At 28.3% G+C, this 15,797-nt stretch overlaps 1 protein-coding gene across 4 annotated transcripts in view; it reads right to left on the bottom strand.

Moving 5' to 3' along the window:
• Window positions 1–7,254: 7,254 nt before the first annotated feature.
• Window positions 7,255–15,797, bottom strand: part of LOC129943337 (protein tramtrack, beta isoform) — a 44,103-nt gene continuing 35,560 nt past the window's right edge. For 3 of the 4 annotated variants that reach the window (XM_056052686.1, XM_056052687.1, XM_056052685.1), the window contains one exon: window positions 7,255–9,820. In XM_056052686.1, coding sequence (XP_055908661.1) covers window positions 8,373–9,820 — 1,448 coding nt within the window. In that variant the 3' untranslated portion in view covers window positions 7,255–8,372. Of the gene's footprint in view, window positions 9,821–12,151; window positions 15,761–15,797 lie in introns of those variants that run through there. The other variant, XM_056052688.1, reaches the window with a different exon arrangement.

The following is a 15,797-nucleotide window of genomic DNA, read 5'->3' on the forward strand; positions in this document are numbered from 1 at the left end:
TAAAGAGAATTGTATAAAGGAAAAAACTGAACCCAAAAAACTTAAATACTATTACCAAATTTTCAACACAAAGTTTAACTTACACTTTAAGCCTCCGCATCTGTAAGCACTTGTAAGCTTTGCGATGAACTTGATCTAAAAATAAAGCTGCAAACGATGAGGACATTAAGAAAAGTTTATGTCTCCAGAAAGATGATCATCAGCGTTTGGCAGATACAGCTAGGGATTCCCTAAAAAACGACTCAAAAAGAGTAGAGGAAGCATATATAATCACTTTCGACCTACAGAAGGCTCTTCCTTTTCCTAAGCTAACGGTATCTGTAGCCTATTATAAAAGAAACTTATATTTATATAATTTTGGTATACATATGTAATGTGAATAATAACATAGGATATATGTACGTATGGGATGAAACTACAGGAGGACGGGGATCTCAGGACATTGCAACTTGTTTAGTCAAACATTTAAAAGAAAACGCTGCATCTCATTCCCATATTATTGCATACTCAGATTCCTGTACTGGTCAAAACATTAACATAAAAACTAGCCTCTCTTTGTTAAGAGTTGTTCAGGATAATAACGTCAGCATCAATATCATTGATCCTAAATTCTTGGTGTCTGGTCATTCATATCTCCCAAACGACGGTGAATTCGGAGTTATAGAAACTGCTAGCCGAAGGTATAACCAAATCTACAGCCCAGAGCAATGGATTGAAATTATAAAAAATGCAAAAAAAAGACCCACGTTTCACTGTAATTGAAATGCAGCGTGAAGAGTTTTTAAGTACGAATAATTTGGAAAAGGCAATCACAAACAGGAAAAGAACAATTTGTGGTCGTAGTTTTAGTTGGCTTAACATAAGATGGCTTCGGTTTCAACGGACAGAGCCTCTGCTATTTCAATTTAAAGAGACATTGGATCCTGATGCAGAATTTTATAAAGTTTACCTATCAAAGAAGAGGACTGGCAAACCTTTACGAAATCTCTTAAATATTAATCAAGATAAACTTTATCCTTCAAGGAGAATTGGAAAAGGATATGATGGATCTTTTGCCCTTCATCCCACCTGTGTATCATCAATTCTACAGAAATTTACCACTTCAAGGAGTAACTCGTTCATTAAAAATCAACAGAACAGAAGAAGACCGCGAATCAAATGATGAGATGACATATTCTTAACACAAATTCCTTCGAAAATAAAAAAATTTCAGTTTAAAAATGGATTAAGTCCATGTTTTCATTTTCATTTGCTTATATTTTAGTTAATAGTACACTTTGAAATCTATTGTCATTATTTTAACATGAATTATTGTTACAATTTTCGAAATAAATAAACATTATATTTCTTTTATTTTCCCTGAATATCTTTAACGTCTTTTCATTAAACTTTAAATATCTCGAATTTAACATATGTGGACATATTCCACTAATATTCTGAACGCCTCATATAACGATGTAACATATATACATACCTCTAAAGCTTGAGTAAAATTCCCATCTCGTGACTGGTGTTCCTGCAACTTACTTAAGCCTCTTCGACAGTATTATTAGTTCCCCTAAGTCGACGCTTGAACATCATCATAAGGTTTCTTGTCTCACCATATTTAACAGTTACTTTAACAGTTTATGCTCTAGAGAAAAACCCAGCTTGATTCCTTCACTTTAGTGCTTTTATGTCAAGTAAATTTTAATACAAAAAAATTAAAAAGAAACAACGAAAATTTTCAAATTAAAAAACTCAATTTAATACGTTATACATACATTAAAAAATTCTTAAATACTAAAATTTAAAAAAATGATTTACAAAATTAAAAACGTATTCATTTTTATTTTTCTAACTTATAACAAAGTCATGATTGCGATAATTTAACAATTAATATTTAAAAAATTGTAATAAAATAATAACCTCGAATAAAAGTAAATATTAACATTTTTTAGATTAAGTTTTAAGTTCTTATTTCCAAAATAAAAATAGAAACAAAATGTCATTTATTAAAATGATTTTAAGTCTATTTAATATATTTTTTCTTTACTAATCATACAAAATTATCAAACTTCATAATATTAAGATTTTTTTTAATGATAAAAGATAATAATAATTACATTTAAATATTTTAAAATAATTGCATATGAGATAATAAATTATATCAAATTGACTTGTCACTTTGCATAAATATATGTAATATATCATAATATTATTGTACACAATATGCATAAATAATATGTCTATATTTAATTTATTCTCACTGGAAGTCCATTTGCATTTTGTTGTTGATAAATTTGGGAGATTGTTTGTAATAGAGTTGGTCTTTCTATAAGTCTGACAATAAGTCAATTAAAAAAATATCTATTTAAAGTACATTGGTTGATAAAATATTAAGAAAAAAAAACTATATAAATACATATAGTTTATTAAATAAGTCTTATTTTGTATTGATTTTTGTAACGTCTTTTTGTTTATACATAAAATAGCAAAATTATGTTTAGTTTACAAAAAAGATTTCTTTTAATTAAGATAAAATAACAAATATAAATTGCACAACAAAAAATTCTAATGTGAATTAATTTTGATTTGAATTAACAGGAGAAAGGAGAAAATATACATACATGAGTATTGGAAAAAATAATATAGTAACAAATAATTTTAGTTTATTAATTTCTTAACGCTTAAGGAAACTTTAAAAGTTTCAAATTTATTGCTACAATCATAAAATTTTCTTTTTCTTTCTTTTAATTAGTTTGAAATTATTTTTAAGTTTTACTTAAATTAAACGCCAAATTTTGTTTAAATACATTTTATATTTTGGAGGTATACTATTTGTTAAAATAAAATAAATAAAATCACAAAATTTCAAATAAAATTTTTATCGCTTTTGAATTAAAAATTCCAACTACTTTGTTTTATTTTTTAACAGAAAAATTAAGAAAAAATACAATTCATAAACTTAGATGATAATTAAGTTAATTCATTTCAATCACTGGCTTTTACATATATTTATAATTTTGTTTTCATAAATATTTTTATTTTCTTTTTGAATTAAACAAATTGCTATTGATTAATTATGGGCAACCTTAAATATATTGCTAGTGTATTGAATACTGAATGGATAAAGGTTTAACTTGTTTTTGTTCTATTAAAAAAAAAAAATAAAACAAATTGGTATAAAAGATTTAAGGCACGTTGCAGCTTTTATATTTTTACATAGAACAATAATATATTTTTAATTTCTTTAAGTTTCATTTTATTCAGGATCTTAATGTGCAAATATAATGCAGGTTTTATTTACATACAATATAGTTTACAAATGTATGTGGTTTTTGTTTAAAGCTATTATCAAAATATATTTTAATTTAATTTATTTTGTTTTATTCATAAGTCTTTTCTTAGTTAAAAATTAAAATTGAAAAAGAAGTTTTTTTTTTAAGCTAGGACAGGTGGAGGAGACAAGATTTTTACGAGACCTTCAAGAAATTGTTGAGCATTTAAGGACACTTGGCGCTTTGTTGGCTTTAATTTGTGTTTAGTTAGTAATGTTAAATGCTAAATTTAGGTGTAATCAGTTTTTATTTGTATACACTAGTATTGTTTTGAGTAAAGTAAATGCTTTGATTTTAGACAAAAATTAGATCTTTGAATTTTTCGTTGAAGTCATCGCTTGGAATAGGATAATATTTAATACAAAAATGGGTTTTCAGGTTGAGAGCACCTATAATGGCAAAATAAATAATACATTTTGAAAAAAATCGTTATCTGAAAACATACTGCAATCTTACTGAAATGGTCTAATATCTCGTACAATACAAATAAAAAGAGTTATTAAAAACTTGAAAGTTTAATAGTAATTAAACATTTAAAGAAAAAAGTAATTTAAACAAGATGTAACCAAGACTCCGCTTCACTTGAAACATTTTTGAATATGTTTTTTTTATCCAAATATTGAGGGTTTTTCTGGCATCTGTTCATGCTAACTACTCCCTTAAGATGTTAAGAACAAAATTAAAAAAAAAAGTATCAAAATAAAACTGTGAGTTTTGTTTCACTCACTTGAAAAGTGTTTTAAACGACAAATTAATGGTTGTAAATGGGCATTTTCAAGTACTGGGTAGTGTATAACAAAAATTTTAGTGTTATAAGTGTCACTTAATTTCTCATCTAAAATGTTAAGACCAATAGGTTGATTTACATGCCTTAGCAGGGTTTCAGAAGCTTAAATCGACTTGCTTAGACAAAATTGTCCAAAGTCTTAATGGCTTATATTCTTATTTAAAAAATAAACATTCGTACAGTTAAGTGAAAAGAACTGCAAAAACAGCAGCTAGAAGACGAGCAATTTCAGCATCTGTTTCTTGTGATTCGGGAACAAACATAAAACGAAAAATTGGTGTAAAAGCAAGCCTCCCAACAGCTTTAAGAGTTATTAGAATTCGAGCCATCTTAATTGAATTAAAATTATGAACAAACAGATACTTGACAAACAACAGGAAGTTAGCCCTGATGGGTCAACCTTTTAGAAAAAATAAAAATCTGTTAAAAACTGTAAAGGAGGTGTTAGAATAGTTAGGTAAAAAGAACTGCAAAAACAGCAGCTTGAAGACGACCAATTTTAAGATGTGATTCGGGACTAAACATAAAAAAAAATATTGGTGTAAAAGATTCGAAACATCTTAATTAAATTCAAATTAAGAACAAACTTCTTCTTGACAAACAACAGGAAGTTATGCTATTAGAATATTTAAGTACGGTGGCCCTGATGGGTCAACCTTTTAGAAAAAATAAAAAGGTGTTAAAAACTGTAGAGGAGGTGTTGTAAAATGGAAAGCTGGCAGTTATTATGAAAAAGTTAAGTTCAAAGTGTTTACATCAAATATAACTGCAGTTGGGTATAAAGGAATCTTGAAAAAAAAAATGTTCCTAAATAGTCCAACATTTTTTACCCATAAACTTGGCCTAACAACATAATAACCCGTCATTCACTAAGGGTGCGCATAGTAAAATCTTGGACAGATACGAAGATAACTGCCGTACTCATTTAATCTACAAATTATTAAATATACTTGGGGATGGTTAGTACCCAACGAAGGTGGCCTTCAGTTTAAAGACAAAGAGGTGTTGTATTATGGAAAGCTGTCAGTTATAATGAAAAAGTTAAGTTCAAAGTGTTTACATCAAATATTACTGCAGCTGGGTATAAAGGAATCTTGAAAAGAAATGTTCCTAAATAATTAAAATGTTTGACCCATTAACTTGGCTTGTCAACATGATAACCCGTCTATTCACTTGGTGAGCATAATACAATCTTGGACAGAGAAGATATTTTTGCACTTTCTTCAATAATTGCCCTATTCATCTAATCTAAACATTTTTAAACTTACTTGGAGATGGTGAGTACCCATAGTTAATGAAGCTGGTCGTCAGTTTGAAGACAAAGAATCGTTAATTTCTGGAATTAACTTAGCTCGGAGCGAAATTTCGTTGAACTCTATCAAAAGCCCGTGGGATTTATGTCAGAAATAAGTTACGAAGTGATTAAAAGTAAAGGTGCAAGTATACCTACTACCAAACTTAAGTCCAACCTAATAACAATTTTAATTTTTGTATCTATTCAGTTGACTCAAAAAATATTAAATTTTTCTTAGTAAAAAGCTTTGCAAGTGGGCGAAAGAAAAACTAGAAATTAATTTTGGACAATTATTCTTGTGATTCGGGATTCAAAATGTTTTCTTAACGTCTTAAGGGAGTAGTTAGCATCAATATTTGGAAAAAATGTAAAAAGTATTCTTAAAAATTTGTGTGCGTATTGAGTTGAGGCGTGTACTTTAATTTTTGAATTTTCAAATTGAAAATGATAATTATTTCCTTATTACCAAGTTAACACGTTTAAATTTGTTCAACACAAATAAATGATCTAAGTTCGAATAAAATTTACATAAGCTACAAATATAGAAGCCAACATTATTTGAGCTTTTCAAAACAAAAAAAATAATGATTACTTAACATTTTGTCAAAGATATTTGGTCGACACGAAGTTTCTTGTATCGAAAGTGAAATTTCGGGAAACGAAAATAATTTCCAAAACGGAATAATATGTTGTCTATTGAATTTACAGATCCTTGATAAGCTCGAAAGAGCATTCAGTAGAATGTTTTTAGTTTCGAAGACCAGAAAATAAGTAACTTATACATTCTAGCATAGATTAACTTTCGAAATAGATAACTAAAGCTAAGTGTACACGATTGCCAGAACTTTAAATATTCCCCGATCTGTCACTGAAAAATTTGTCTCGAATGGCTGACCATTGTGTACCAAATTTACTTGCAGACAAATGGTTTGGCTCCTAATTTGCAGACAAATATCTGCCAATTAATTTATAGATATCTGGCAATCGTGTACACTCAAGCTGACAACCGTGTACACACCAAATTGATTTGCAGAAAAATTTGTTCATCAATCATTTTGAACACAAATGAATTTGCAGATGTGGCAATCGTGTCTACACAAAATTCATTGAAACATCACCAAATTTTGTTCATTTTCTGACGTTTCTGCAAACGTCTGACAATGAATAAATTTGCAGTTGCCGTTTGAGGAACATTTGCAAATTTATTCATTGGCAGACAAATTTGGCGAAAACTACAAGGTAAACTTTCATTTCAAAGGAAATGTATAAAAACGTTAACATTTATTTTCAGGTATGGAACTTTTTTAGCCCATTACGGTTGAGGCATTTACACGGTCACCTTCGCTTGAAAACTTGCCAACAAAAATTAAGAAATCGTATCGGAAGAGGGAAGAGAAGGATTGGATCCATGAAGATACGATGAAGCTAATTCATGAGATTGAGATAAGGCGGAGTTTGTGGGATGTTGGACGTCAGGAATACAAACTGCCAAAAGAGTTGTTATGGCAAGAGGTCGCCAACGCCACAAATATGGTGCCAAACAATTATAAAGGCAAGTGGGCTAACTTAAGGATAACATTTAATGCAAACCTTGAAAAACGAAGAAAAAAAGTCAGGCCAAGGCACTAGTGAAGCAATACCTATCACCTGGAAATGTTTCCATCATATTATGAAAATGACGATTCACAAGTAAGTCGGTTAGAATATCTACGTTTTGCTTTCAAAATGTTGAAGTAAACAAAATTCGCTTTCACTTTGCCAAATGATAAATTAAGTTTTGCTATTAAGTTCTTTGAAAATACTTGATGTTGATTTTCATCTAAATTCTAGGACACTGGTTAACTATAGCTTTGAATAGTATTAAGTTTTGAGGAGGTGGGATTTAAGGAATTGTTTTAAAATAAATAGATGCCATTATAAAATGTTACGCAAAATATTAAATCAGAGTACGGGGAGTATTTGCAAATTTTGTAGCTGTGAGTGTTTAGATTTAAAAGGTCTATAATAGTTTTGTTTTTCCTTTTTTTTTTTAAGTTTAAAAAATATATAACTAATTGTAAGAGTTTGTTTTCTTGTGCGAAAAGTAAATTTCTTAAAATGCAAATAAATAATATTGTTATTAGCATAAATTCAATTATGTAGCAATGCATATAAAACAAAAATTACATATTATATAAATTACAAAACATTATTATATAAAATATGCAGTGGCTAATACCAGAGTATTTTTCGTGTGTAAATATTACTTGTTTTTTTTATTGTTTATAGTTTTTGTGCTTTTTTTTGTTTTGATGTTGTACGTAAACTTATAACAGAAATATTTTTTTTCTAAATGATTTTTCGTTTGTATTTTGTTTGTTTGTGCATTGAATGTTAACAACCATGATTATTATATTTACGGCATTAGGTGGAGTTGTAATACATTTTCGTTTAAATAACCACCATAAACGGTTTGTTTATATATTCTTTTGTTTTTACAAAGGCATAGCACCACTGAATTATATTTTTTTTACTTTTAATATATAAATAATTGCTAAAATATAGGATAATACATTTATTTTTTAACTTAAAAAACAAAACTTATTTTTCTTTTAAATTAAAATTATGAAGGCGTATTAAAAAAAAAACAAAAAAAATTAAATTATTTATAAACCCCAATATTGAGTTTTCATTGGGAGTTTGGAAAATATTTTTTTTTACGTCCAAATATGCGTAGGTACGTGTTTTTAAGTTTTATTTTTGTTTAAGTGTAAAGCTAAAGGCAGTCGTTACAAATATTATGCAATACAAGAAATGTAATATACATTTCTTTGTTAACATTATTGTGGTTATATTCTTTTTTTTTAAATACTGTTTTAACGTTTTTATTTTTCTGCCAGGACGGAATTAGAATAATATATAAATATATATGTATGCTTACATTTGAGATGAAATTAAAGAAAAAAAGTTTTTAGAAAACCTTTAAAGATGGTTACTTGACTTCTTCTTGGGTGGCAATAATACTACCCTCACGGGTACCCAAAGGAGGAGGTGGTGACGGTGATGCTTCATGGATAGTATGAATTTCATTTTTTAACTTAATTAAGGATTGTGGCTTTGATGGATGTTGGTTTGATGTTGTGCAATCTCCTGAGTTGGCTTCTGGATTATTTTGATCAATTTGATGGAATAAATGCTGAATTTCTCCAGCTGCAGCAGCTGTGATTAAGTAATTAAGTGGATGATAGGCAACATCTTTCGGAACAAAACCTTCGTGGGTCATTTTCATGTGGTTTTTCATTTTGTCTGGACGAGAAAACTCCTTGCCACAAACAGGACATGGGAAAACTTTGCGATGTTTGCCTTCGTGATAGAGAAAAGCATGCCTCTGGAAGCTATACTTGTTCTTAAAGGTCTTTTGTACATTTTCCTTTGCACATTCAGTGCATTGATAGACACCTTCTGTTATGCTAGCATAGCGAAACAGATCTAAACCTCGAACAGACATTTCTGTTAAATGCTCAGCTTGATCGTCCATTGACGATTGTGCTTTGCGTCGAATTCTTCGTCGCTGAACGGGTCGCTGATTTCGTGGCGTCACTGGTGGTGAAGATTCCTCGATTTTCGGCGGTCGTTCGTTTGCATTTGTAGGCGAAGGTACAAGATCAATTATTGTTGGTGTAGCACCTTCAGTTTCAGACTTAAAGTTTTGAGCATTTGAATTGGAGTTTGGAGATGATGATACTTCGATTGGCATCACATTTTCATCGTTGTTAATCTCGTTGTTAATTAAGTATTCAGTTTTTACAATCGGATTTGTAGCCATGTGTAATAGGAATTGATGGTGTAGATTATTTGAAGATGGTGGCTGAATAGTATTGGAATCGTTACACGATTGTCGTCTTTCTGATGGATGATTGTTGCATTTTGTCTCAGCGGCGGCTACTTGGCACGAGTTATTATTTTTATTATTGTTATTGTTGTTCGAGAGGGAGTCATTGCACAATTGTTGCTGAAGCATAGATGAAGTTGATTTATTGCTTTTGGGTTGCTGATGATGATTAGACTGCTGTTGTTGTTGTTGTGAAGCTGGATGAACGCGAATTTTCAATCCTAGAGCAGTTGGCAAATGGGTGGCAGGATCGAGTATTTCTGGAATTGGCGTTTGTGCTGATGTTTGAACAGTTTGTTTCTGCTGTTGAACAGTCTGATTAGTCGGAGAAACTGAAGATATTTGTATAATTTGAGTTGAGTTTGAGACTTTTTGAGCTGTTGTATTAGAGCCTGCTATTGACTGAATACTTTGTACTGCTGAAATTACTGGTAAGTTACTGGATGATGAAGCGCATGAAATTGGTGCCATGGAGGTCGGTGGTGGTGGTGGTGGTTTATTAACACCAAACAGTCTTTGAGATAACTCCGGTGAGTTATTGAGGTGAACTGAAAGCATTTAAAGTTTTTTTTCCCATTAGATAAATTCATGTTAACAAAAACTACAAAATAAATGTTTATGAATAATAATAAATTAATGTTTCCTATTAATATATGATTAAACAACAGCATTGGATAATTGAACACATAACCGTATTTGTTCGAATTATTCTTTCCGAGTACAAACAAATAAATGGAGACAAATATTTGAGTGTGAAACTAAAGTTCAATCCGAGTAACCTAAATCCAATATCAGGTACATCCTTGCCTTATTTTATCGCATTGAAATCCAGCCTTAATTTATGTATTTAACGTGAATCTATGGATATCAATGCCTTCTTAAGGATTGACAATTCAGTCGCAAATGTCCACAAAAATAAATTAAAGTGAAACTTTCATACAAGAGATCCAATTTTGTATGTTGAAGACAATTTTGGAAAAAAATTAAAAAGCGCGTATACGCCCGAGTTTATATGTACATACTTTAGAAGTTCGACTTTTCTTAGCTCCTCATGTGTTACAGGTATGAACCAGTTAGATTTTACGAAATGCATCACGTTCAATTGTAGTACCCGTGGCATGATGGTTAGTGCGTTGGACTGTCATGCAAGGGGCCTTGGATTCAATCCCTTCCTGTGCCACCTTAAATTAAAGAAATTAATTTTCGCGGACACTGCCCCTTGCGAGGAATTGACAAATCCTTCAAGAGTAATTCTTGTCATGAAAAAGTGCTTTCTCAAATTAGCCGTTCGGATTCGGCCTAAAATTGTAGGTCCCTTCCATTCCGGACAACAGTACTCGCACACAGGAATGGTTGAGAGTTGTAAGTCACTAGACCCTGGTTCCCAACGGACTTTTGCGCCAACCAATTTATTTATTTATTTATCGCGTTCAATTACAAAAATTGTTCTCGAAAGATAAATCCGATTCCTTAATAAAATTGATTGAAAATGAAATTTATCAAATTTGATATATGTGCTTATTTTAAAGTTTCTAATGAAATATAAAAGAATAAAACAAAATTGTATTGTTTTAAATTTTTGTTTATTATGTTTTTTTTTTTTGTAATCGTGTATAGAAAAAGATAAAGGAATAGATTCCAAGAGAAAACACCTTTAAATTACACACTAATTATTTTTTTTTTCTTTTTGTAAATTATAAAGACAAAACAAATTTAGTTAAATTAAATTAATATTTTTTTTTGTTGTAACTTTAACTTTACTGTTTTTTTTGTACGAGTACACATTAAATGCGTGCAAAAATTAATTTTTCAAAATTTAATTTCTAAACCTAAAAAAAAAGAGTTTAAATTTCAGTTTGTTCTCCAATCTAAAAGTAATTTAATAAAATTAAAAATAATTCTAAAATTTATAAAAAAAACACGAGTGTGTCGGTGTTTACTTTGCACTTAGAAATTTTGTTTTTGTTTGTTTAAATTATGTTTTTGTTTGTTTTTTTTTTATTGTTTGCTCCTTACTATTAAAAACCATCCAACACAAAAAAATAGTATTATAATTATTATTAAAAATACATTTACAAGTTCAAATATATTGCAATACAGGTAATGAAAAAAATAAAATAAAATAAAACAAATACAAATTAAATAAAATAAAATAAAAAGAGAAAAATCCAATTAACTAAAAACAAAGAAAATAAAAATTAAAGTATTTATAGTATTAATAATGTGTGGGTGCTTCTATTAGGAATTATTATTAAATATGTATAATTTTTATTTTATATATATAGAAATATATAATATATTAAATTAGTTTATTGATTTAATTAAATTAAAAGTGGTTTTTTGTTTTTTTCTTTAATTTAAATTTCTAGCTAAATTATGAAATTATTGGTAAATATATATTGTATATTATATATATATATATATATATAGTTATACATAAATATAATATGTAACTTAACTATAAACATCCCTTAAAAAATAAGAAAATAGTTTCTTTTTTTAATAAATTTTCTTTTTTTGTATTGATTTGTTTTAAAATGCTAGTAACACATTTATTATTTGTTCCTTTAATTTACAATATTATATAGTTTTTTGATTTTGTTTGTTTTTTAAATGAAGTTTAAAGTTGATACAATGAAATTAAACTAATAGTTAAACGGAAACAAAGTTTTATTTAAATGATATTATGTTTTAATTTATTTAAATTTCAAACCGAAATTGAGTTTAATAAAAAAAATAAATGAACAATTGAAAGTGACGGGACATAAAACGTTTCTTAAAGGATAAATGAAAACAACTAAAAGCTAAAATTGCACTAGCTACCACTATACAAAAATTAGTATGCAAATTTATCAGTTTGTATAATTAAATACTCTGACTTTAGTTTTTTTTTTTAATTATTTTTAAAACATTTCTGATAAAAACTTGCAATAAGGTATAAGAACTTTTTGAAAGGGGACACATTTTAAGTCTAATTTGGAGTGTTTTTCAAGTTTTTATTTTGGTATTTGTTGCAGGACTACAGTTCAAATTAAACTTAGTAGGAAAGAGCATAAGCTCATTTAGTTATAAACATTTAAAAGTTTTCTAGTTTTATTGTGTTAAGTATTACCAAGAGGGGGAGACATAGGCCTTAACATGAGAAGCGAATCGAAGGTCCGACTGAAAGCAAACGTTTTTAAAATTACTCATCTCGTGAATAACATTTCAATATTCACTTCAAAACACAACTTTTTTTTTAAAAAAAGAGGTGTTAACCCATTTTAAGGTCGAAATTCAACCATCTTAATTTTGCTCTATATTAGATTTCTCAAACGTTTACGTTAAGTCGAACTTTTTCTTCGCTTCTCATAATAAGGGCTGCATGTTCAAAGTGTCAAACTTTGTTCTTAAATGTAAATCTCGACTTATCGTTTGTCCTCATTCACTAAATGTTTCCACAATGCAAACAAGAATGGTTCAAAGTTTAACAATGTTTCAAGAGATTTGTTGTTTTCAAACATTTAATGAATTTATCACGATAACAATTTTGCATTATTCCTGAATTAATGTTTTAATTTTATGATATTGTTGGTTAACGTTTTTTTAAAGAGAATTTAAGGTTGGATTTTGGAAATCAATTTATTTTATGTTAGGGAAAAAAAAACACAATTCTGGAGTGGAATCGGCTAAGGCGATTGTTGATAAATGACAATCAAAATGATCGAATTTGATCCACGTAAGGTGATAGTTAAATTGATACCTAAAAAGCTGTAGCAACAAAGTGTGATAGTCGTTTTCAAACAAATATGTTAGAGCTACCAGACGCTTACACAAACGACTGGCAAATTTTCTTTGTTCGCTTTGTTTCGTTAAAAAAAACACATTCCTGTGGCCGACAAAGCTTATGACATTCGAAAAAAGCAAGAGGAGTAAGAATTTAATTCAAACTTACTTTTGTTTAGATATTTTATAGGAATCAATTTAAAATTTCAAGGCAACAATGAATTTTGACAATTTGAATCTGAAATTGTTTAATCGAATTGAATTGGGTTAAATCATTTTACACAGACGGAATTAAAATGATAGTCAATTTGACTATCAAAAAATGATAGTCTACTACCACCTTAGCCGTTCCATCCCTGGTAAACTGAAGGATTCAAATGTGTAACGATGGTAAAAGTTACTGAATTTCAATTGGACTCGGAACCTGTTCAATAATCCGAAGAAAAACATTATCGAGATAAAATAATTTTAAATAAGAAGCAAATAAAAGAAGAAATATTAAAGAATTTATCTTTGAAACATTCAAAACTTTGAAAAACCGTTAAAATGCATGCCTTGCTTATGACTTTAAAAGCCAATAAAGACCTCACAAAAGCTTTGAAACGACGAACTTTTGAGACCTCACCTACATAACGTAAGCACATCTTATGCTGTTCATGATAGGTTAAGATATTTGTACAATGATTTTGTTCTATTGGTGTTTGCATTAAAACAGTTTAAGTTTTATTTAACTACTTTGGAGAAGCCATTCTAAAAGTAAGCAAAGGTAAACTTATACTCAACTGAGTGAATTCTTTTCAATAACTTTCCATTCAAGATTTCGTGTAATTATTCAGCAAGCCTTACACCTTATCACAATATTATCTAATTTAAATAGTTTCAAATCATTAATCAACAAATTTAACAAGTGAACAAAGACATTACAAAGAAAAAGTGATATAACAGTCAAAGTCGCTTTATTGCAATGTGAATCTTTTTGAAAAATAGAAAATAAGTATAATTGAACAACAACTACTTTCATAATAAGGCCTCTTTGTGAATACACTTTCGTTTCAGTTATCATCAAGAGAATAATTGTATATTGAATTTTTTAATTTTAAATAAGAGCACTTAGTTGATTTAAATTTTAACTTTTTGATTGTAAATAAGTTCACTTTTGTGTTTCATCAATAATTAGTTACTTTTTATATTTTTGTTTATATCAATTATTTTGCATGTGTGTTTTGATATTAAATTATTTATATTGTTATATTTTTTTTTGTTTAGTTATTAATTACTGTAATTTTTTCTTTGGCGAAATTTTAAGCCTCCGATATATATACTATACATATATATCCATATATAAAATATATTCTTACTTTATAAATTATGTATAATATATTTTTAAATGTTATTTAAAACACTACTTAACAATTTTTGTTTTGTTTTAAAAGTTTAATTAAAAAAAAGTAATTAAATGTTTTATTTGTTTGTATTTTTATTTTTCTTTGCGTTTAATATTTCTAACTATATTATATTTATTTTTAAGAAAAAGAAACAAAAAATATAAGAAATAATAAATTAATAATTATTAACAACATAAAATAAAATTACAGATAATTTTTTTCTTTTTTACAATTGCACAAAACACTTATTGTATTTTGTTTCTTTATGTTTTTTTTACGAAACATTTGTCGGGCGAGAAACCCTAAAGAATAAAAAGAAAACTAAAAACAAAAATTGCACAACGGACATATTCTCAGTAACAAAAAAGAATTACTCAAGTTTGTATTCCAAAAATTTAATTTTTAATATGCTTTGCAATTAAATTGAAGAGTACAAAACTAGAATTATAGAGACAAGTTTTTTTTGTTTTTTTTTCTTTTTTAAATAAACAGGTAACAACATTAAATTATTATTTATATATATTAGAAAAAGAGACATTTTTATGGCCGATTTTATCGGAGCTTGTGTTTTTTTTTTCTACAGTTTTTATTTCAAAAAAGTCAACATTTTGTTTTTATTAGTATATTTTCTACGAAATATATAATTTTAATATTATAATAATGTTTATAACTACTTTTAAACTAAAACTAAAAAAAAAATTATTAATTTTTTATTGTTGTGGTTTGTAAATTAATTTATTTAAAAAAAATTTTGGAATATTTTGGAAGCCTTTATAAGGTTAAGAGATACAAAATTGCTTCTTTTAAATCGTTTGTTTCACTTTTTCGTGACGAATTTATAGAAAAGTGTAAGCATTTTATTACCTCATAAATTAAAAAAAAAAGTTAAACATTTTTCTTTTTTTATTTAATTTTAATGTGTTGGTGGTACGGTTACAGGTGTTGTTTTTGTTGATACAGGTGTTTGGTGTAGTAAATCTGTCTGCGTTGTTGGCTCCGATGTGCATGTCATAGCTGATGGTGATGCAGATGATGAGTATGAGGAGGAGTTGTTTATTGCAGATCCGCCGCCACCTGGTGTAGCTGGAGACGCAACAAGAGCAGACGTTGGATTTTCAATTTTATGAATAATCTTAACGTGCGCTGTCATATTGTCTTTTCGCGTGAACTCTTTGAAACAAAACGGACACGGATAAACTTTGACATTTCGCTTGTGCGACGTCACATAATGCCGACAGAAATTACTAATGTGAGTGTAGACACGGGAGCATACTTTGCATCGGTAGGTGTGTTCACCCTCTTTGGTACAAAAATCCCTGACAGATCCTTCCGAGTCATCTATAACATATTTAGCGGTTCGATTACTTGTAATTTG

This window comes from Eupeodes corollae, chromosome 1 (assembly GCF_945859685.1).
Source record: "Eupeodes corollae chromosome 1, idEupCoro1.1, whole genome shotgun sequence".
In the NCBI taxonomy this organism is placed as follows: Eukaryota; Metazoa; Arthropoda; class Insecta; order Diptera; family Syrphidae; genus Eupeodes; species Eupeodes corollae.